At 39.6% G+C, this 21,032-nt stretch overlaps 2 protein-coding genes across 2 annotated transcripts; one reads left to right on the forward strand and one right to left on the reverse strand.

Moving 5' to 3' along the window:
- Positions 1 to 415: 415 nt before the first annotated feature.
- BTG4 (B-cell translocation gene 4) lies at positions 416 to 2,031 on the reverse strand. Its single transcript, XM_010581462.1, has 4 exons — positions 1,859 to 2,031; positions 1,119 to 1,256; positions 749 to 944; positions 416 to 592 (listed from the first exon to the last, which is right to left on the reverse strand). Exons 1-4 carry the CDS (start codon positions 2,029 to 2,031, stop codon positions 416 to 418), a joined length of 684 nt encoding a protein of 227 aa, XP_010579764.1.
- A 9,974-nt stretch (positions 2,032 to 12,005) lies between these two features.
- On the forward strand, positions 12,006 to 19,754 carry LOC104840524 (chromosome unknown open reading frame, human C11orf88). Its single transcript, XM_010581497.1, has 4 exons — positions 12,006 to 12,255; positions 12,992 to 13,077; positions 16,918 to 16,977; positions 19,698 to 19,754. Exons 1-4 carry the CDS (start codon positions 12,006 to 12,008, stop codon positions 19,752 to 19,754), a joined length of 453 nt encoding a protein of 150 aa, XP_010579799.1.
- The last annotated feature ends 1,278 nt before the right edge of the window (positions 19,755 to 21,032 follow it).

Here is a 21,032-nt window from a genome sequence, read left to right on the forward strand (position 1 = left end):
ATGCAACTGCCCTTGCTACCTTTGCCAGAAGGAAGCAGACTATCATTCAAAGCAACGTGGAAGATGTTTTCATCTTCCTTGACTTGCTTGTGTTTTCACCAAAAAGCTTTTTAACTCCCTTCAGGGCACTGATAGCAGATCAGACAGCTTTTAAAAAAAATGAGTAGATTTATTGATATATGCATTTCCTTTTTAACATACAAGTAGAGTCTCACATTAGTTTTCAATCTTATGTTAACATTAATAAAACATTTAAAAGGTTATATAATAAAACCCCAACGTTTCAGATGTACAAAGTAAGATATAGGGATTAGACAGCAAGTGCTTTCTGTTTTTATGAAACTTTGTAGTGCCAGCCTTCATCCCATACCATAGCTCAGTGTTTCAACAGCCTATAACAGGTGCAGCCACAGATCTACCGCTTGGTATTGATCCAGTGGTATCTATCAACACGCGGTCCTGTGAAAGCAGCTGTTGGCCTGTAGACTTTGTAACCCCTGTGCTGGGCATAGTATGAGCCATCAGTCATATAGGTCTTCCTATGAAGATACTGAGACCAGGGTTGTATGGGTGCCTTGCAGTAGTCACTGAACTAAACAGCAAGAAATGAGATAATGTTAAAATGTGTTTGGGAAAGAAGAGAGATTAGTCTGGCCATCAGCTGAGTCTGTTGCATTCCTTCATGAGGGAACCTAGAGGGCAGATGCCAGCTCTTACTGAAAGCCACATACCATTACCACATGCTTACCTGGTAGACACTGTTAGGATTGCTGACAGTAGGGATAGCTTTCGGCTCCTTGTAGAAGCTCTCTTCATCTGAGGAAATGCCAGAATGATAGTCTAGTGCTGCTCTGTCAACAGCATAACTGATCTGCTGAGGAAGCTCTGGGTTCTCCTCTCCTTCAAAGTGCGCAATTGTGAAGGGCCGGTTCTTCTCACCATATCTGAAAGTGACTGTATTTGTGTAATGCATCTCTTCACTAGCAGTGTGGACATCTGTTAGTAGTCAGCTGACACTAGTAAGTACGCCCTCAGACACTAAGACTCTAGTAACAGGCTTAGAGTTGAAGAGGTTTGTCCAGGGCACTTGACATGTTAGCCACAGATTCTCAACTCACCTGCAACACACCTCAAATGGATCAACCCATAGCGTCATCTCTTTCGGCAAACCAAGTTTATTAAAGTCCACATTACTCTCCACACAAGCTTGCTCCAGCAGTGGATCTCTTGCCTGATGTTTGTTTATCCTTATACACCTAGGTAAGAACAAAGTACAGGTGGATTTAAGATTTCACTGCAACTTCCCAAGTTCTGCTCATACAAAAGTACACTCAAGTTCACTATTTTCTCTCAACACATTTAGCCTGTTGATGCAAGGTCTGACTTATAACCCCAGCCAGCAAGTTAGCCTAGCAAGCTGATTTATAAACCCAAATGAGGTTTTGTTTATTTTATACTGCACATAATGCAGCAACTCACTTCAGTAAAGTAAGAGATTTGAAAGCAGTTACAACAATTCCACAAGTCAGTTTAAGACCACTTAAATTCTGCATTCAAGTCAGTCAAGTCAGAGGGCTACACAAGATACTTTGGGCATATTGTCTTAAGATTTCCACCTCAGCTCTCTAGTCAAACCTACACAGGCACACACTGTGAAACCACTTCCAAAATAGGTGCATTTTTACCAGTTAATAACACTTCTTCCCTCAAGCTTAATGGATAGCTAAGTTGTTCTCTTTCAATTTTGTGTCACTTATTTCCAATTTAAGGGCTCCAGCCACTGAAATGGCACTCACTGCATCTTGAATATCATGCAAAGGCTCCATTCCCCCTCCCCCTCTACTGAGGGTCCTCTTACCTGAAAGCTTGTCCTCTGGATGGATTGTCCAAGTACCAGTGATTCTTATACTTTTCAAACAGTATTGTTGTCAGCTTAGCTGCAAATTTCTCAATTTTATGTTTGCTCAGCTTGTCTTCCCTTTTCACTAGCCTTGTGATGAAGAAGACTGTGGCAGCAATTTCATCTTTCATTTTAAATTGAAGTGCACAAGGTGCTTTAGCTGTTGGATAGTCATCAGTAGAGATGAGACACTACACTAGAGAGATTTAATAACATTAAGGTACTATCAAATTCCAAAGATAGATATTGTAAAACCTGCATAAGCCATGACAGATAGAGCCTAGATAAGCCCAACTGCCAAACAACTGATAAATTTAGTTTTGGATAGTGAAACCAATTTAATGCATTACTAGAAGGCACTGACACTAAGCAAGTTAACAGAGTATAAAAAAAAAATTTAGAAAATAGTACTTGTTATATATTACAGTCAACAACCAGCAGTTCTTACAATTACATAGTTCTTTTATATACAACGAAGACCACAAACACTACCTTCTAAGACCAGAGTTGTTGAAAACCTGAGATAGGCTTTATAAACAGCTTCAAACAGCCACCAAGGAAACAGATCTAATGCTACAATAACCTTTATCACTTATATAAGAGAAAAAATAACACCCAAACCCTACCTTACACTTCCTCTAGTATAGCTTGCTTAAGGCTTATATAGAAGAGGAAATCATGTGTCTCTGACGAATGTAACAATATTCAGGTGTGCACCATTAGACTAGCTAACTACTAGTTTCAAAGCTATTTCCAGTTTGCTTGGTTTTATTCCAATACCAGCTCCTTCTTTTAGGGTATATTTAATTGATTCAGTACTGTATTCTGTTGTATCCATCAGTCTATCTCATAAACATCTGTGAAATATTTAAGTGAGATATTTGCCATGAGAAAAATAGTAGTAGGCTTATTAATTAATTACTAAAATTGCACTTGACTGCTTCTAGTAGACTTTACACAACACAGTTAATTTCCTTATGAAGCCCTCACATTTGGTATTCTTTATTTTGAAAATTGCATGACTCTGTATTTATCATAACGTTATTCTTCCTAGTAATCTATATAAATGTTCACATTATTAGTATAACTTTATTTTATTTTTGAGGCATTTCGTACAGAGCGTGAATGGCTCTGTTAAAGAGTTCATACACAAGCAGTTTTCCAAATGTGAGTGCTTCATTGTTTAAAACTTCAGGCAATAATTAGCTGGGGCATATTCAGAGAACAGATGATGTGGGGTTTTTTTTCCCTTTGCTGTCTCAGGAAGTTGTGCCTCCAGTGTCAGATATCAGGAACTGTCAAGACAAAAGAACAAATTAAGGTAAAAAGAGCTGGGTTTTTAAACTGGCTCTTAATTTGACTGTAGATGTTGCAGCCAAGCAATTCAAGTGCTTACATTTCAGTCTTGTGAATAGATTGTGATACAAGACAGGGGATAAGAAAAATAAAGCATGAAGGCACAATTCTTTAGAAGTACACATATTTACAGAAATGTACCCTAAACCATGAATTTCTGGCTATTTCTGGATTTCTTTTCTCCTCCACTCAGTTAGTTCCTTGCTCTTTAGTTTCCTTCTGCATCATTAAAAAAAAGGCTTACCAAGGCGTTTAGTACAAACTCTGTTCTTAAGGAATGAGTAAAAAATTACAAAAGAAAGGTGTCTTAGCTTTCTTTTTCTCACGTATCAAAATACTTCCTTAATGAATGGGCACCTTTCAATGACCACTCAAATGAAAGAAAAATCAAAGTCTGAGATAGATAACGAATCTTCAGAAAAAACATTCAGCAGTGCCAGGACTTGAGATTTAATATAGTACACCAGTATTTTGACCACAAGACTATCCTTACCATGTGCTCTGCACTGCACTTGGTTGCTTGTGATGACACATAAGGATTTTGTTCCATACGCAAGCCATGAGTCATTCCTTCCCTTTCACATATAGCATGAGGGCAATGGTAGCCTCTTCTATGCTTTTTGGAGAATGATGTAAGACAGCAGGAAACCACTGCTATGCATTGCTGGGAAGAATTTCCACACATTTTTTAGGAGTTGATTAGCCTCTTTCTATGCAGCCTGTGAAGATTTTTACTCGCTGCTGACTGTCTGCATCCAGCACACCAAAATTAACTCTGGGCAACAGATGAGCATTCCTGAACAGGCAAACTGGATTTTCATGCCTGAGGCCTGATTTTTATTCTAGAGATTAAACTTGCTTTGAAAATGTCAGGCAATTGATGGGTCATTTTCTGATCTGAATGGATTCCCTTGTAAACACTGAAGACCATGTTTACAGACACAGCAATTTTTCCTTGTTTTTAAACTTCTGTTGCATGGTGGCATGTCAAAAGAACAAAAAAAAGTTCTCAAGTGACTTGAAACTTTTGATGACACAGATTTTGCTACAGAGTGTAGCTGAACTGCATAAGAAGTGGACGTTATAAAAAATGGGGCTTTGTTTCTCATTTTAAGAGTGAATCCATCCATGAGGGAGTTTAGACTAATAGATACAGCTAGATACAGATCCCCTGTAAGCAGGTCTTCACAGGCTCATTCTTGACTCACTGTATGACTTCTGGTTGATTGTCAGCTCTCTGAACAACACTGGAACAATCTTCAATCCTGAGAGGCAATGTCTTGTACCTTTCTAACCCTGCAGGATTTACCCATAGCTCTGCCAGAGCTATATATTCCTGAAAAGCATTCCACCATTCTCACCTAGCCATCCCTGAGGTCCCCACATATTATTTCCCCAAGAGATTACACTTGCTTCATGAAGTATCTTAAATGTCTAAGAATTTTCTACTGGAGTTATGAACAATTATCCCAAGGCTTTGCAGAGGAAAAAGCTGGGATACATGCAAAGTATGAGGCAAATGCAGTGAACTGATCCCTTTCCTAGTGTCTTTATTTCTAAGAAAATGCAGCTGGGAGCAACTACCACAGATCTGGGGTTTTTTAACTCTGCTGACAAAATCATTATCCAGGAAAATATCAAATGAGAGCAAGATTTGCCACCTAAAAATGACAGATAGTGCACATAATTACAGTTTTTTAAGTTCTTCTCAATAACAGTTTAGTCCACTCAGGGTTTCATGCACACAGACATACAGATTGTGACTCTTCTAGGGATGATGCTGTCTTTCTTGCCAAAGCTTAGGAAGTTGCTATTCAGTCTGGTTTCTTTGCCTTCATGTCATTTTTTCACAATATCATATTATAACCTAATAAAAGATATTACTTCTTCCTATAAACCTTCTTTTCCTGTTATTCTTGAACTATCAAGGCTAAAATAACATTCCCACTGCAAAACAGCAGCAGGCATCATAGGGAGTCCATCGCCTGCCCTGGAGTCCATAATTTGATCATAATTTCCATGTGCGTTCTGACCCTAACACAGTTCAGTCTCAGGAATTATCCAGTTACCGTCTTTTCCTCAATAAATGCCAAGCTGGTTTGGGTCAGCGGGACGCATGAGTTGATGGGACTTTGAACTGTCTCCTGCCTTCCTACTTTCTCCAACTTGTCCAGGCAAGCCCTGTGAGTTAGGAAATTCTGTGACAAAACAGTGAAGTGACTAGATTCTACAAAGAGCAATCAAAGAGAAGTCTGAATCCCTACAACACTTTCTTTTGTCGAGCTACTTGTTCCCATGGTTAACATATAAACTGCAAGTCAGCAGTAAACAAACTCTTCACCTGAGAAACCAGATTACAGCAGTGCAGTCAGTCACATAATAAGGTGCTATTTCTTGGATGTTAGGAGGCAAACTCCAGGCCAAACAGCACACGTTTATAACAAAAAACACAGGAAAATTTAAGCAAAGTTCCTGGCAATTCATCCAGTTGGTTGTAATTATTAAGGCTGTCATTGAAACAGAAGTAAGGTTCTGAGAACTTTTTAACTTTGTATTTTTAATATCATGCAGGAGTTCAAAAGTATTTCTGTTAATGGCACAGAAACCAGAAAAGCAGAGAGTGTTTGTGGCTTCCCATTTCAGTGACAAGAAAAACTGGCTCTTTTAATTAGGTAGATTCATTGAACTCGAATCCTTCATAATGCTGTCATTTGCCACTGACTTGAAGAAAACATAGCCCTGGTACTCTATTTGTATAATAAGTAGCTAAGAAACAAAATGTCAAAACCAAAATTTGAACAGTCCACCCCAATGTGAGATCCATTAAGTAACAGTCAACAAATTGTGCTCCCACTCATTCCCAGTGGCATCCAAACAGAAACTGTTAACATCCCATCAGATTTTGCGAAAAACATGATGAATAGCCAAGGGTTCTGACTGACATGATGCATGAGATAAATGAGTAGACATTTGCACCTTTTGTTAAATGGTGCTGTTGTTTTTTAATCCTTATTAGGAAGAGAAAAAAACCCACTGCATTACAGTGCTTGGACTTTCATGGGACTGATCCAGAGCTCACTGAAGTCAATGGAAATCTGTCCAAAGGCTTCAGTGGGATTCAGATCAGGCCCCTAACTCAGCACAAGCATTCTTAGCTAGATTAAATTATGGGTCTCCTGGGTCACCAGGCAAGCCTAGGCATGAACTACAAAGGGAAAGAGTCAGACACAGTTTCTCTAGTAACTGCAGGCCAAACCAAGAGCAAACACTGGTTCCCTAAACACACCACTGGCAAGAGTCACCCCTGCAGAATTTTTTGCAGTTTTCTTGCTTTAAAGGATTGAGTACATGGAACTAACATAACAAAGTGCAGCTTGCTAGTAGCAATCTTGCTTCTACAAGCCATTTGATTTTTGTGGATCATGGATGACAGACAATTTCTCCAGGTAAGCAGCTGAAGTTCATAACTATTGTTATAAAAATCAGTAAGCCTGAGTTATTTCCATACGGGAAAATACCCTAGGTGAAAATCTTCTTAGAGAAAAGCAATTTGCATTTGTTTTGTCAGGCCATATAATGTCTTGATCACATTCAGAAGTATCATGGAACAGCAATGTACAAACAATAGTAGTGCTGCATGAACACAGCACCAATTCAATTGGCTATGCCATTATATGGGAGGGCAGAAGAAACCTCATATTTGGATGTTAAAAACGTACACCTTTATTTAAATCATACAGTCTCTGTGCAAAGAATTATTTTTGACTGAAACAAGACAGAAACTGATTCCAAGTAAAGCCACAAACTAAAATTTTAGTATGTTGATTGCTCACAGATTCTTCCCTTTCAGCTTATATAAGTAGACACATTCTGGGCCTGATGAAAGGGCCCAGAATAGGTATTTCAGAAATGAACCATATTCCGAATAAGGTTTTCATCTTTACTTGATTACTTTGTTATGCAGTGGGTGTTCTGTAAAAACCTAAGTGATAGGTACTTACAGATAATTTTTCTGGTTAAAGATTTTACCATGAGTACTGTATTTTATTATGCAAAGCACATAAGACAGTATGACCATGCTAATTACACGGATCAGGAGGAGCCTCCTGCCCAAGGAAAGCACTCGCTGGTGTAAAAGGTCTTTAAAACAAGGTCTGTGAGAACACCCATATTGTGCAGGTAAGCAGGCAAACCACGATGGTATGAGAAAACAGTGTCATACAGGGCAGATGCAGGAGATAAGATGTAACTGCTAAGGAGGCATATTCCACAAGTATAGAAGATGTTCTGGGTCACAACTCCATCTTTAACTGTTGATTTCAGGACCTGCTTTTACCCTCATTCTGTGAACTGTCACCTTCCTTTGCAGAAGAGAAAAACTCTGCAGTTCATGGGGCTATGTAGCAATGTTTAGCACCTTCTAATACTTCTAATTCTATTCATATTACAATATACGAAGCTTAAATTTGCTTGAAGAGGATTTTAAGTGTTTGAGCACCACATTTTGCTAGAATTTAATTTAGATCATCAGTCTTCAGCGACTTAAGCAATAAAATAATCTTATAAAAAAAAAAAAGACTGGTGCTGGTCTAGCATGTTCTAAAATTAAATAGCAAAGGAAAGACTGTAAAGCTACCTGGGCTTATTATATGTAGTCTAAGAGCTATTGCTGTAGCCTTGTAAATTTTTCTGACAATGTAATCGAGTGTTGATTACTTTTACAGTTCTTTCTTCCTCCCTATTTGCATGTCAGAAATTACAAGAGATTTGAGCCATCCAGCTGGACACAATTTACATGGGCCTTATAGAGGTATGCAGTTATCAAAGAGGTAGAATGCCCAGACATTTCTGAAGGACAAGCCCTTCAAAAGCATCTCAGGTCAATTAGATACCCCAAATCACTAGACATTCTTGAAAGTCTTATTCTTACAGTCTTTGTGGATCACATCACCAGCTAAGAATCACATCTTCTTACTGTTGCTAACATACCAGAGAGGAGCGTGTTGTTTTTCTCTTGCAGTTCCTCCTCCAACACAAGAAGGGGCAATGCAGAGCACAAAATATCTTTTCTCCTGCTCTGCTTCGGTTGCCACTGTGGCTAGCATGGAGCGAAGGGCAGCACACAGTGGGGACAGTCAGCATTGTACCAATCCATACGGGCTTATCTATCTGACTTATGCTCTCCAAACACAAGCGGCAGCAGGATGGGGTTGTGTTGGTACCGATTGTGAGGAAGAAAAGAGCAAAGGGTTACTTAGAGAAACAAGACCTGAAATGCAAGGGAGTGAGAGGACTGCAACAAGCTGGACAGGTCAAGAGCAAGCATACAGAAATGGCTGGCTAGGCCCCCAGGAAATAGGGAGAGAGGTGGTGTGGGTGACCGTTAGGTGAAGATGTGCAGCATGTGCGTCCCAGTGCAGCCCAGTGCCAGGAGCACAAGCCATTCATTCTTTTGAGCTGTTAAGTCTGTCTTTTTTGGGGCCTCCTGCTATGGCAGCTAGACTCCTGGTATGAATAAAACCAGGCTGAAGCCCCAGTATCCAGATATCAGCCTAGAGGCGTGTGCCCAGACTGTCACATGTGACACTAAAGCCTGCATCACCTTCCATGTCTGTGACACAACCTGTAGCCATTTGTCCATAGGAGCAGGGTGGAAGCTCCCATGTGTGCTCCATATTGACTTTGCCCATAGAAACCTCTTTTGCAACAAAGCTTCCTATAGCGAGACCCATGTGCATGTTTCAAAGCAACGGTCCAGTCTCCATGCACAAGCCCCAGCTGAGTGACCATGACGACAGAGTGTACACAAAGGTTACAGGCATGGGGCTGACCCACAGCCCAGACTGGGGACACTCCAACCCAGGAGTCCCAGTGGAAGAGATGGGGCACCCAAGGGCCACCTAAGGAACCATCCCCAGAGGCATGTCTGCCAGTGAAAGACTGCTCGGTGCCCAGTGAATACGTTGCTGTGCTAGCCATGGAAAAGGGAAGGAAATGAAGAGTGAAGAAGCTAGCCATTTTTTCCTTTCCATTGAATCTTTTTAAGCGTTTTAATATAAATGCAGTCCTTATCAGGATTATTACAAGGTAAGCTTCTTGAGGGCAAGTCCTGAATTCTTTTTATGCATTTTAACAATAAGGCATTTATGGTTAAAAGCTAGCAAAATTGTTTAATTTGCAGACAAATTTATGCTTGTAACCTCACAGACTCTATCTCATTCCTGATTTAGGAATAGCCTGATAAATCCATATAAAATAGTTTTATCACGTTATTATTTGCATACACATGTATTAGACACAAAGCATAATTGATTATAACTATTTACACATATTCAGTTTTTTTCTGCAGAACAGATTTGCTAATTTCTTTAGCCACCACAAATTAGTGTGAAAGGTTTGAGCAGCCTGACATCTGACTATCAGCACAATCTGTGTTCCTATATTATTCTGGAAAAAAAAGGTTTCTGAAGTTCAGGGAACTAGTGAAATTCTACCATTCTTACCGCTGCTGTAGTAACATGCAGTTTCTTTTGAAAACCTTTAAATGGAAATTGCTCGAAACCTATGCTGTAGGACATTAACTCGAATGCCCCAACTAGAGAACAAAGATAAGTCGGATCACTGTGACATAAGCACTACAGCTGACATCCTGTAAACCAGGTAGGATGTTATTCATGTTGAACATTTTGTCTTGGCCCAAATTTGCAGCTGTATTTGCAGTTCCACCTCTGCATACAGCTACCACTTAGTCCACATTCATGCAGCAAGGACTGCATGCCAAGGCTTTTGTCATTTCCCGTTTCCGTGGTGCATTATATTAATTTCAATTTTAGTATTTCATTGCTTTGTCTTTGCACTCCTGAAATTATCTTTGTGATGCATCCACTGCAGTTTTTAATTATTAAGAACAATTAATTTGTGATATAAAGACTTTGGATTTAGTAAAATAATATTAAGGTTGATGTGACCAATGTTTTCCATTATTGTCAATTGCTTGCTGGAGAGAGTATGTTAATATAATTATGGGAAGTGCTTTCTTTTTTTCTAGGTTTGAATGCCATGACCCCATCACAAGAGTAGTGCTTGGTTAGTAAGCAATGTAAGAGTATGTTAATATGATTATGGGAAGTGCTTTCTTTTTTTCTAGGTTTGAATGCCATGACCCTATCACAAGAGTAGTGCTTGGTTTGTAGGCAGTGTAGGTAGCTGATTGTATTCATTGCTTCGCAATCACTAACTTCACTGCCATCAAAACAAGGCACAGGATGCCCTGCTACAACCTCATTATAGAAAAACGCACCACAAAACTTCCTTACGACATCCTTATTCCTAGTCCAAAATTATTAATAGTGTTTATTCATTTACATCTTTATTTCCAGAGTTTTAGCTGTCCAGCAGAAGCATATGGTATATGTTGGCAATATCAAGCAAAGTCTTAGATTTCTTGAAGTTAATGCTAAAATCCTTAGGAACTTTCCCAGAGCAATACTGCTGTCTGTTGTGTTTAAATTGTTTAGCCACATGAAGACTTATTGTATAGTTAATTGTTTATGCACCAAGATTGGACTAAGAATTTTTTTGGTTGTACCCTTCAGTTTAACTCTCAGGTATTGGGAAAATAATTTTCATTTCTTTTTCCTGTCTTATTTAACAAGCTAGTAAGTGAAGGGAGGTTTGAGCAATGAGTAGATATTAAACTCACGGTATGCTACAAATGTTTTTTACTCTGACCACTTAACATTCAAGAATTTTAACAATGGAGAAAATACTTAATAGTGCTAGAACCTGCTCTAAGATTCTTTTTTAACAAAACCCCAGTCTTCATCAAAGTAGGAGTTGAAAGGCAACCATCTCTTACATCAGCCTAGTTACTAGGCAGTGTAGTTAGCTGATTGCCAAAAGTAACAATCACTAGCCACACAGCCAGGTAAAAAGGTTTGGAAGATATCTCAATGGAAATCAGATGCATGGGAATTTTGACAACAGAAGGCAGATTGACTAACCTCTTTGCAGAAGCATCTAATAGACAGGCAAGACAGTGGAATAAAAGAAGCTAAATGTACTGAATTGCCTGTCACACATGCAAAAGACGTCAGTGCATTTGTCAAGCCAATTTAACTGCACCTAACTGTGTGATACACTTCATTCACAACTGTTTTGCATACAGGACACTGAGAAACATGATAACAAATTGAAAGGGTTTTTTTCTTCCCAAAATTTGCCGACATCTGCTCCCATTCTGGTTGTGCTTGTCTCAGCCTTACACTTGTCTAAGGCCACCGTTTTCACATTTACCTCCATTTAGTCTTGTTGAATAAATAAAATTGAGGCCTGTGGTGGCAGCGATTTCCTGTTCATAAAGAGGCCCAAGGCTAGACTTGAGTGAAAATGGCCTGAAGACACTTGAAATGAGATGTACAAAGTGGCCAGCCTTCTGGTCTTCCATGTTTACTGTGACGGGCAGTGTGTCCCTTACCTTGCAGCTGGGTCCAGGCTCCCCAGGCATGTCTGTGCTGCTGTGTCCCCTCTGAGATGGTTTCACCCCTTCACTACAGTCCTCCCTCCTGGCACCCAGATGCCAGTGACGGTAGGGAAAAGGGAAGGGCCCCAGCAGAGAGGTCACCTACCACAGCAGGTGGCAGTGACAGGGATGTGTCAGTGGCACGAGCAGCACCAGGGTCCTGCTGTCCTCTTGCTTCCTCTTGGCACAGGGCAGGAGCAGACAGGCTGAGCTGGGCAGGCCCACTTCATGGAGAGGGGACACGGCGACGCAGCCACATGCGGTGCCACAGGGACAGAGACAGAACAACATCTGATGGCACCCAATGGGCCCCTTGTCTTTGCTGGCTCAAGCCCAGCCAACGTGGGCTTTGCCTGCACCTTCTGGACCTCAGCTGTGCTGCCACCACCGCTCGAGTCCTGTCTAGGCCCTGCCACCCTGGAACGTGAGGGGACCCTGCCTGGTGAGGAGACCTTGCCCTCTGAGGAGACCCTGCCTGGTGAGGAGACCTTGCCCTCTGAGGAGACCCTGCCTGCAGCCCTATACCGTCTCTGGGGCCACACATCTCTCTGCACGGTCCTGCCCCTCACCTAGGGCCTCATGCTCCTCCTGGGGCCCCTCTCCAGAGCCTCAAACATCTCCTGGGGCCCCCACACCTTCCCTTGGGCCTCACACATCCTTCCAAGGCTCTGTGCTCTCCCGGGGACCCCACACCTTTTGCCTGAGCCCTCACACATCCTTCCAAGGCTCTGTGCTCTCCCGGGGACCCCACACCTTTTGCCTGAGCCCTGCACCCTCTCCAGACCCCCCCCACCTCTCTGAGGCCTTGTGCCCTCCCTGCACCACCCACACACACACACCTTCCCAGGCATCCTTAATGTGACTTTACTTTCCAGAGAGAAGTACTGCTCTCCAGGGCCCACAACTTCCTAGAAGTAAGTATGAAGTACTTCATGCCCCCATCTTGCTAAGCCTCTGTTGCCTAGGTTTCTGGAAGGAATTAATTCTCAGGAAAGAATAATGACTCATGCCAATAAGCTCTGGATGGCAGAAGAGCCACAGCCCCTAGTGTGCACAGCTGAGATATTTCAGCTGATACCTACTGTTTGGGATCCACACCCTGGGATCACTAACTTTCTGAATGGCCCCAAAGTACACTGTGGTTCGGTTGCCCTCTCTGAAGGACAGTGGTAGTAGGAGCACTTGCTTATTTGCCTCTCGTTTGTCTTATTTAGAAAGTGAGAAAAACAGTGAGAAAGAGACACTCTTGAAAGCTCAAAGCATGGAGAAAACTAAAGTAAAAGAAAAATATCTTCAGCAGGTAAGAACCATTAATCCTGACTCTTTTTTCATAAATATTTCCATTCACCGTGTGTCATTTGGTGGAACACCGGAACTTTGGAAATGGCATGATGAACAGTAATGAAAATCGCCTGGACCTGGCCTACTGTGTGGTTTGCATGATGCAGCCCATTTCTTCATGGTTAGCTTAAACTTATTCCCAACTGGGTCATGCTGGCTTGGGGCAGGGCTGAAGGCAGTAGGCTGTGTACGTAATTTCTTCATAGTAAGCACATAATGTCTGTTCTGATTTAGTATCTAAAAGTAGCCAACTAAGAGTGCCCAGATTCAAAAGTGGATAATTTGGGGGGGGACCACCAGTGCTGAATGCACTTTCACACACAAAATCCTGGCAGAGAGACATTAAAGCACAGCTCAAAGTGTGAGTTTATTTCTTAGTTGTCTTAGTTATTAATAGATCTTCTCCATTAGCCTGTGCCCAGCAGCAGCGAGTGCCAAGAGTTCACTGAGCGAGAGATGTGGAAAATTTGGTAGTGGGCAGCTGTTAAATCAGCTTTCACAGAAATGCTTCTGCCTTAGCCTGTCACTCAGGGACAGGTTTAGGTGATATTTTTAGAGAGGTATAATTCAAGAACCACTAGACCAAGCCATTTCAAATTTTGTAGAAACTACTTAGCTGCAGAACAAACTGTAGATTTTAGCAACCAACATCAAAACTGAGTTTATAGATGATGCTGTCTTTCCAAAGGAAGGCGTAAGTGGGATGCTGTAGCGCCTTTCAGGTTGGATCCTTCTGGACCATGCAGAGCCTTCTGACTTAGTGGAGTTTTACAAAAGCTAACATTGATCTGGCATGCAACTGCCCACTCAGCACTTTAGTTAACGGTTCCTGTAGTCTGAAACTGGTGGATAGGATCAATAAAATTTAGCATGCTATGAGGTATATATACTCATGTTTATGCAGTGACTCAAGCATTAAACTGGCCATGAAAAGAAGCAAAATAAATGACATGGTATCCAGATCACCCGAGGTTCATCTCCTGCAAAACAGTGGGATTGGACCAAGTATATAGAGCTTGGGGTTTCTCCTACTACTTTGCCAAGAAAAAGAAGATGAAGACAACAGTTGTGCTTGCTATTGAGACACTGATACAAACTTTTACTGAAGCCCCTATTAATCTAACTGGTGAATGAGTGTTCCACATATATACCATGAATACAATTCACACAAGTAATGGAAACTAAGACAAGTAGTATTAAATATTGTAATAACATTTTCAGCCTGACTCTGTAATTATACTGATTTTTTTCTCATTTTAGTAAAACACTCCACATTTTTACTGAAAAGCCTCTAGCCTATATTTGGGAAGCAGGCCAGATGAGAGCAATCTGCAAGAGGTGCAGAAAGATCTGCAAGTCTTCCCTGCAAGTCAGCAAACCTCCTTTTCGAATTAATAATTCCAAAATGCATCTCATCCATTATCATCAGTTAGCCTTCTTTCTGAATTCTGGTTGAAGCTAGCAACACTTCCCTGAATCTTCTTTTCATTTTTTAAAAACTCAGCAACAATAGATAATAGCAAGGTTTTGCAGCTTTGGGCATGTGGCAGCCATAAAGATGACTGATTAATTTCAATGAATAAATTACTTTATACAACTACAGGACATGCTATAATTCTCACATAAGTCTAAGAAAATTAAAATTAATGCACTGAATGAAATAAGAATAATGTTCACATTATTATTAGTCATAGGTGTCATTTACTGTTCAAATCCAGATTTCAGACTTGATTCAGACATTCAGCTCCTGCAGCATGTCCCCTGGGAGAGCAAAACCTGGAAGCTCTTTTGTGTAGATCTGGGAAGTGAATGTTGTCTCCACAGTGATACAAGGACAGGTTTTTTTAGAAAGAAAGCTTAGCTGCATTAACACTGTTATTTCACAAACTGACAGTGAATTCATTTATTAGAAATGCTTATTTTGATTCATTAGCTAATTTCATATGAAATAGTAGTGAGGCACATGGCAAAAAAGCTGTTGTCTTTTGGAAGTTTATTTCACTGGACTATTCTGCAATTCATTAATTCCCACAGGCTCTACAGGATAGTTTAAGATTAACAAAGACATTTCAATATTATAAACGCTGCAAATCTGAGTAATCAGTTTAATGCATTTAAAATAGGAATGCTTAGCTTGTCTGAATAAATCTTTGTATTGCTAGATATTTTTCCAATCTGGCCACTTTTTCTTTTGATCTTGGTCTTATTTGGCTACCTTTAGTTAGTAAGTTCTAAGGTACCATCACTGAGCCTGACTTGTGGACTGCCTTCCTGACTTGAACTTGTATTGCATCATCACCATGAACTTACCTGATGATCTGGTCTCTTGGCTGAACCTTGTTCCCACTCCTAGGCATGCACTGCTTGCCTTACTTGGGTATTGTGTTTACATTAACTCCCAATACTAGTGAATAAAACTACAGCTTCCTACTGTGATCTAAGATGTGGCTCTGTTTTGCTTTTCTTTTTATCATCTCAGGTATTTTATTTTCCTTTTGTGAAAAGGGGAACAACAGTAAAGGATAAGAATTCAAATTCTAGAATATTGGGTGGGTGTTACTTTTCAATATCAGGACTCTCAAACATCTAGAGCTTGGGCTTTGTCTTTTATGCTGTCATTTACATTAATCTGTTGAGGAAAAAAAATGGTAATTTTTTTATTAGACATAAAGCTGATTAAAACTTGGAAAGGGTTGTTGAAGAAACAACTTTAAATAACGAAGATTGCTTAATTTCTAAAATCAAATTGCATGGAAGAAATTGTCATCAGGCAAAAGAATACACTGCATTAAAAACCAGGGGTTTTCCCCATCAATTATACATCATCTTTTCTTGACCACTTCTAGATGGAAAAGAACAAATAAGAAACTCCTTTTCTTTTCTTTTTTATTAGTTGTATGCTGAGATGTGCTCCATTCTGGCATTGGTTGAGGGTTTTCTCAAAATACTTCCTGGAATGTCTGTTTCGTAACATATTGCTAGGAAATTATGAAAACGATTTATTATGCTTTTACTCAGCTTAAACAGTGATGTCTCACTGTAGCGGAAAGCTATTCATTTCCATAAGGCAAAAATATACAGATGTGCTCAGATGTCTGGGAATCAGAATATTAAAAAATTCTCAGTAGGAATTTATTCTCCCTAGGAAATTATTTTTTCTTCCAATTGTGTAAAGAGACAAGCTTTAACAAGTTCTAGAATGTGTACTTCTCTTCTAGAGTGAAGAACCTGGACCATTGATTGAAAAGAGTCATTAAATGTTCTATAGCTCAAAACTGAACTAAATTCTATCACCTTTGAAATTATCACAGTTTTAAATCACTTCTACAGAGTAGCAGAGACTGGCTTAATCCAAGGATACATAATGAAGGCAAAAGTTATCTCTGTTTGCACGTCTCAGATGAAAAGGTTTTTGTAATGAGTTATTATGCATATGTGAGTCCTGAATTACCCCAATTTTATAATCGCAAGATGCTACAGGATAGTATTTGCTAACTTTAGTATGTATATTCATCTTGACATTTGGAGTGATTCCTTCTGATTTGAGGAAAGTGATTATTTCAAAACTCATGTAAATATAGGAAGAGAAGGTTGCTTTCCCAAGTGGTGTGTTTTCAGGATCTCAGGAAGAAAGCAAAGTCGAAGTACTTTATCCAGTAACCTGTTAGGCATGTTTCTGCTGTATGTTCACTCTAGTTCTCAGCTTCAATGAGGAATTTAAAGTTTACAATCAAGTTAAGTATTACATGGTTTTAACTTATTTTTCTGAGCTTATTGTGGTAAATATATTTCTTTTCAGGCCAGGAGAAGAGAAGAAGTACTAGCTCTCCAGAGGAAACAGAGAGAAGAAAGGATTGCAGTAAGTCTGATTCCTTTTTATTATGGATGCATCTCAAGGCTCGTGCATGCTGACAGTACGAACAGCTTTCAAAGGACCATAGTCCAGTGTATGAGGGTTCATGGGGTGTTGCATACTATACCATAGTATCAGTCTTGCATAGCAAAAGCACCTCAGTTTGAACTGAGTAAGCATGCAGAACAGTTGGCTTTATTCAACCAATTCCCTAAGCAAAGAAGATCCTGTAGGCTGTGTGATTCTGAAAGTCTCAGACCAGACAGTAGGAAGCAATAGGCATAGAAGCTAAATTAAGTTTAATCAAGCTAAATATGGCTATTGGACCATTTCCAATCTGAAAACCACAAGGAGTAAGACAGTGATATTATAAATACATTAAAGTGTTTGAAGGTATAACTGACTGTTTCTTCATGCTAAGTTTTATTTTTGTGGGGGTATATCTATAATTAAGTCAGCTACAACATGCTGGCCTTGATTACTTTCTCCAAGAGAATAGAATAGAATAGTCATTGGGAATGGATTTCATGTCTTCTTGCAAACTATCTCAAAAGGATACTTAGTACATCAAAATTTTCACAGAAAACTTGGAGATGCTTGTGGGAGGAGCACACAGGAACCGAAGCTGACCTCACTGGTGGAGGCAGATAGGGAACAAGGCAAATATGAGAAAGTGTGGAATCCTGAAAAATAGAAGAACTTGGGACTGAGAAGGGAAATACAGCAGAAGCAGTGACTATAGTGCTGTCAGAATGGCAGTAAGGACTGTGTCAGCACTTCACTGAAGGTCCTGTATTCTATATAGCGATACATAATGAGAGGACCTCAGTTATTTAAATTAAACTAATTTTAATACAACTATGTGTCAGTTTCTAAATTTCTCAGTTTAATATGCCAAAGGCATCTTTACAGCCTGTCCATTGTTAGTTGCTTTGATTTTTTTCATTGTTGTCTCTCGGGTTTTTTCCACTGAAACACTAAAACCCAGTTTATAACAAAGTTATTGTGTGGATTGTCCGGCTCATAGTTCACAAATGAGTTTAACCATGTCTAGTGCACACAGGTGACTCATGGGTGGTTACAAAAGTGACCCAGCCTTGGATTGCCTTGAGGCCCTGTCTCTCTGCAGAGATGACTCACAGGGAGCTATGTAGACAGCTTAGCCCTGGGTTGTCTCACAAACCCTAAACTAAACAGGGCAATGGCTGTGCCATTCAAAGAACCAAAACCTGAACTGAGCCTTGAAGTTCCTTAACAAATAGTATGCCCTGAGTCTCAATCCAAACACTATTCAGTTGCCTGAGGAAGCAAGGTAAAAAAAAACCCAAAACTGGAGGGTTTCAGCTTCAGTTTCAAATGACAACCTTGTGTATTCAAACAATCACAGACCAGGAAAGGAAACATAAGGGGAAACTCCACTCAGATATACATAATCCCTTTAGGCATATATCATAATCCACTCAGACATAGTCATACACACCATTCCAGAAGTCAGGGGATAAAAACTCTTAAGATTCAGGTTGGAAATCAGAGAGTCACTTCTCCAACTATACAGTTGGCTTGTGAAGGAAACCCTTCCCCGCCTTGATTGGGATGCCAGTCGAGGTAACTTCCCTGGGATTGAGAGCCCTTACCTGGAGGGGTAAGTGAATATTGTTTATGCTTTAAGTTTGTAAACACGTGTGTGCTTGTGGTTGTCTCTGAATCACTTGTGGTTGTAATACTGTACTACTCTTGCCTTAAAAATTGCAGTAGTGCATTCCTCCATTGTATCTGTAAAACCTGCAATAGCGGCGTGTTAGGTCTGTAAGTGAAGTTCAAATAAATCATTTGCTTGAACCTTGCAGTTAAGTCTGTAAGTGAAGTTCAAGTCGTTTGCTTGAACCTTGCAGTTAAGTCTTTTTCCGCCATAGTTATTAAACTGGCTGCAGATTTCACATGCTCTACTCCCTAAAAAGTTCTCATAAAGTAAATCTGAGCAATAAAAGGAAGAACTCCATTTAGGGATTTTTATTATTATCAGTAGTGAACTCTAGATTTACTGTTTATAATGGTTTTGCTTGGCCTGGCCGGATGTTTATCAGGAGAAGAAAATTCAAGAATAAGAGGTCTGTATTATATTAAGGCACTTCTTCCCTTCAGTTGTAATTCACAAGATACAAGGCATAGATAGATAAGTTTTTACCCCATATAAGTTTAAACAGCTGTCCTTCTGAAGAACTACATGTCCTAATTAATACAATTTCATTACTTAATAATACTGAGTAGAACTGAAATTTTAAAGCTGATAAGTGTAGTGATTTGAAAAGTAACTTGGGAAACAAGATTTCAAAGGATACTTTCAGAGATTACATATTCATTTTAGACATAAAAGCCTCCTTTTTTCTTCCTCCTTATTTAAGCTTTTAAGTTGGTTCATATTAAGTACTTCCTCTTCTCAAAGTGTATTAAAATGCTGACCCAAGTATATCTGCTTTGTCCAAATTCTATGCATTAAAGCTAGGCCTGAAACAAAATATGAGTCTCCTTCCTTCTGACACAATAACTCATATGAGTTTTATACTCTGGACTACTCAGGTACCACATTAGCACATTAAAAAATCCCAAATTCTTTAGTATTGCTAGTGTAGTCTTTTGGTGCAGTGTTTGTATAAAGCTGTCTACCAGGATAAACAGTAAGTTTAGAATGAACTAGTGATAATTAATAAGTCTTTCTCTCTTTTTAGAAAGAGCTGATGTCTCACTCACATAAACCAAAGATCAAAACTGATCAAGTAAGGTAAAGAAAATACTTAAAATAAGTTTGCTTTGGGGTTTTTTTCCCATCTGTCTAAATAGTCAGGCCCTATTTTGGGGAGAAAGATGTTCTGGCTTTATTATTATTATTATTATTTTGAAAATAACTACTCAGTTTTATCCTATATTAATACCCATTATTATAAAATTTAGACATTAAAAGGCTGAAAGTCTGCTTCTATTGTTCTGTACTTGACTCCTTTACTTTCTATATATGTTCCATTTATTTCTAAATAGCGGTTAAGGGAAAGAAGTGGAAGCTTAGATGTTTTTTAAAAGTTATGAAGACCTTAATTTTGCTATTCTAATTGGAATTCAGAAAGTCAGGAAAAAGAGCACTTGTCAAAGTGTTTCCGTATTTCTGAAAGGGCCAGGAAATACCAGAAAGCCTGTTCCTTTCCAATGCATGTCTTGGCTGAATGACAGAAGAAGCACCAGTGTGACCTTGTCAGTAGTATCACACTGTATGGATGCTTTCTTTGGTTATATTTTTCCAAATTTTAAGAAGTTTCCATGTTTATTGCCCTGCTATAGATCCAAAAATAGAACACCAAAGCAGAATATTACATCATCATGTCATGTTGCTTGAGACGACTCATTCAAATTCTTTGGAAAGTCAGCCTTACTAATACTGACACGCAAATCCAGAGTGAAGGTTTGATCCTGAAAATTTTTCTGCCTGGATGCACTGCACCATTCTTGTGGACCCCTGTTGAAATTGTCACTGTCATCAGACACATGTCTGTAAGATATAGCTGGTAAACTAAGCCTTCAAGAATACCTGAAGGCTTTGGAAATAGGTGGGATGAAATTACCTGAAGTAGACTTCCCTTAAATTTAGGCCAGTGACATAGGTGCAACAGTTGCTAAACCAGGCAGTGAAGGATTCCTTAATTTGTAGCAAACTTCAGGCCTTAGAGTGCTGACCATCTGATTATGTTAGGTCAGACATTTTCCTTTCTGGCATTTGTCCGTGACTTCCGGAATGATGCAAATGCTGTTAAAACTGCCCCACCAAAACTACAACAGCATGTTTTGGCTATATGCAGTGTTGCACTTGCTTTCCTTTTATGCTGTCTTTGCCAAAGGGATCCTCTCTTTTTTTTAGATTAAAAGGCAGTTAATATTTAACTGGCCTTGTATATGTAAGTCATTTCTCAATTCAGGATAGACAGGATTATTATTTTTAACTAGTGGGTAGCTGATTCTTTTCACATTTACTGCTAATACTTTCCACTCTGTACTGTAAAGCTGAGGCAGTTCCT

The sequence above is a fragment of the Haliaeetus leucocephalus genome, unplaced genomic scaffold (assembly GCF_000737465.1).
Source record: "Haliaeetus leucocephalus isolate CR32 unplaced genomic scaffold, Haliaeetus_leucocephalus-4.0 Scaffold773, whole genome shotgun sequence".
Classification (NCBI taxonomy): domain Eukaryota; kingdom Metazoa; phylum Chordata; class Aves; order Accipitriformes; family Accipitridae; genus Haliaeetus; species Haliaeetus leucocephalus.

Coding starts and splice junctions, on each gene's coding strand:
- BTG4 (XM_010581462.1), bottom strand. CDS start 2,031: ATGAAAGATGAAATTGCTGCCACAGTCTTCTTCATCACAAGGCTAGTG. Junction 1,257..1,858: donor TCCAGAGGACAAGCTTTCAG/GTAAGAGGACCC, acceptor GTTCTTACCTAG/GTGTATAAGGATAAACAAAC. Junction 945..1,118: donor CCATTTGAGGTGTGTTGCAG/GTGAGTTGAGAA, acceptor AGTCACTTTCAG/ATATGGTGAGAAGAACCGGC.
- LOC104840524 (XM_010581497.1), top strand. CDS start 12,006: ATGGAGAGGGGACACGGCGACGCAGCCACATGCGGTGCCACAGGGACA. Junction 12,256..12,991: donor CTCTGAGGAGACCCTGCCTG/GTGAGGAGACCT, acceptor TGTCTTATTTAG/AAAGTGAGAAAAACAGTGAG. Junction 13,078..16,917: donor AAGAAAAATATCTTCAGCAG/GTAAGAACCATT, acceptor ATTTCTTTTCAG/GCCAGGAGAAGAGAAGAAGT.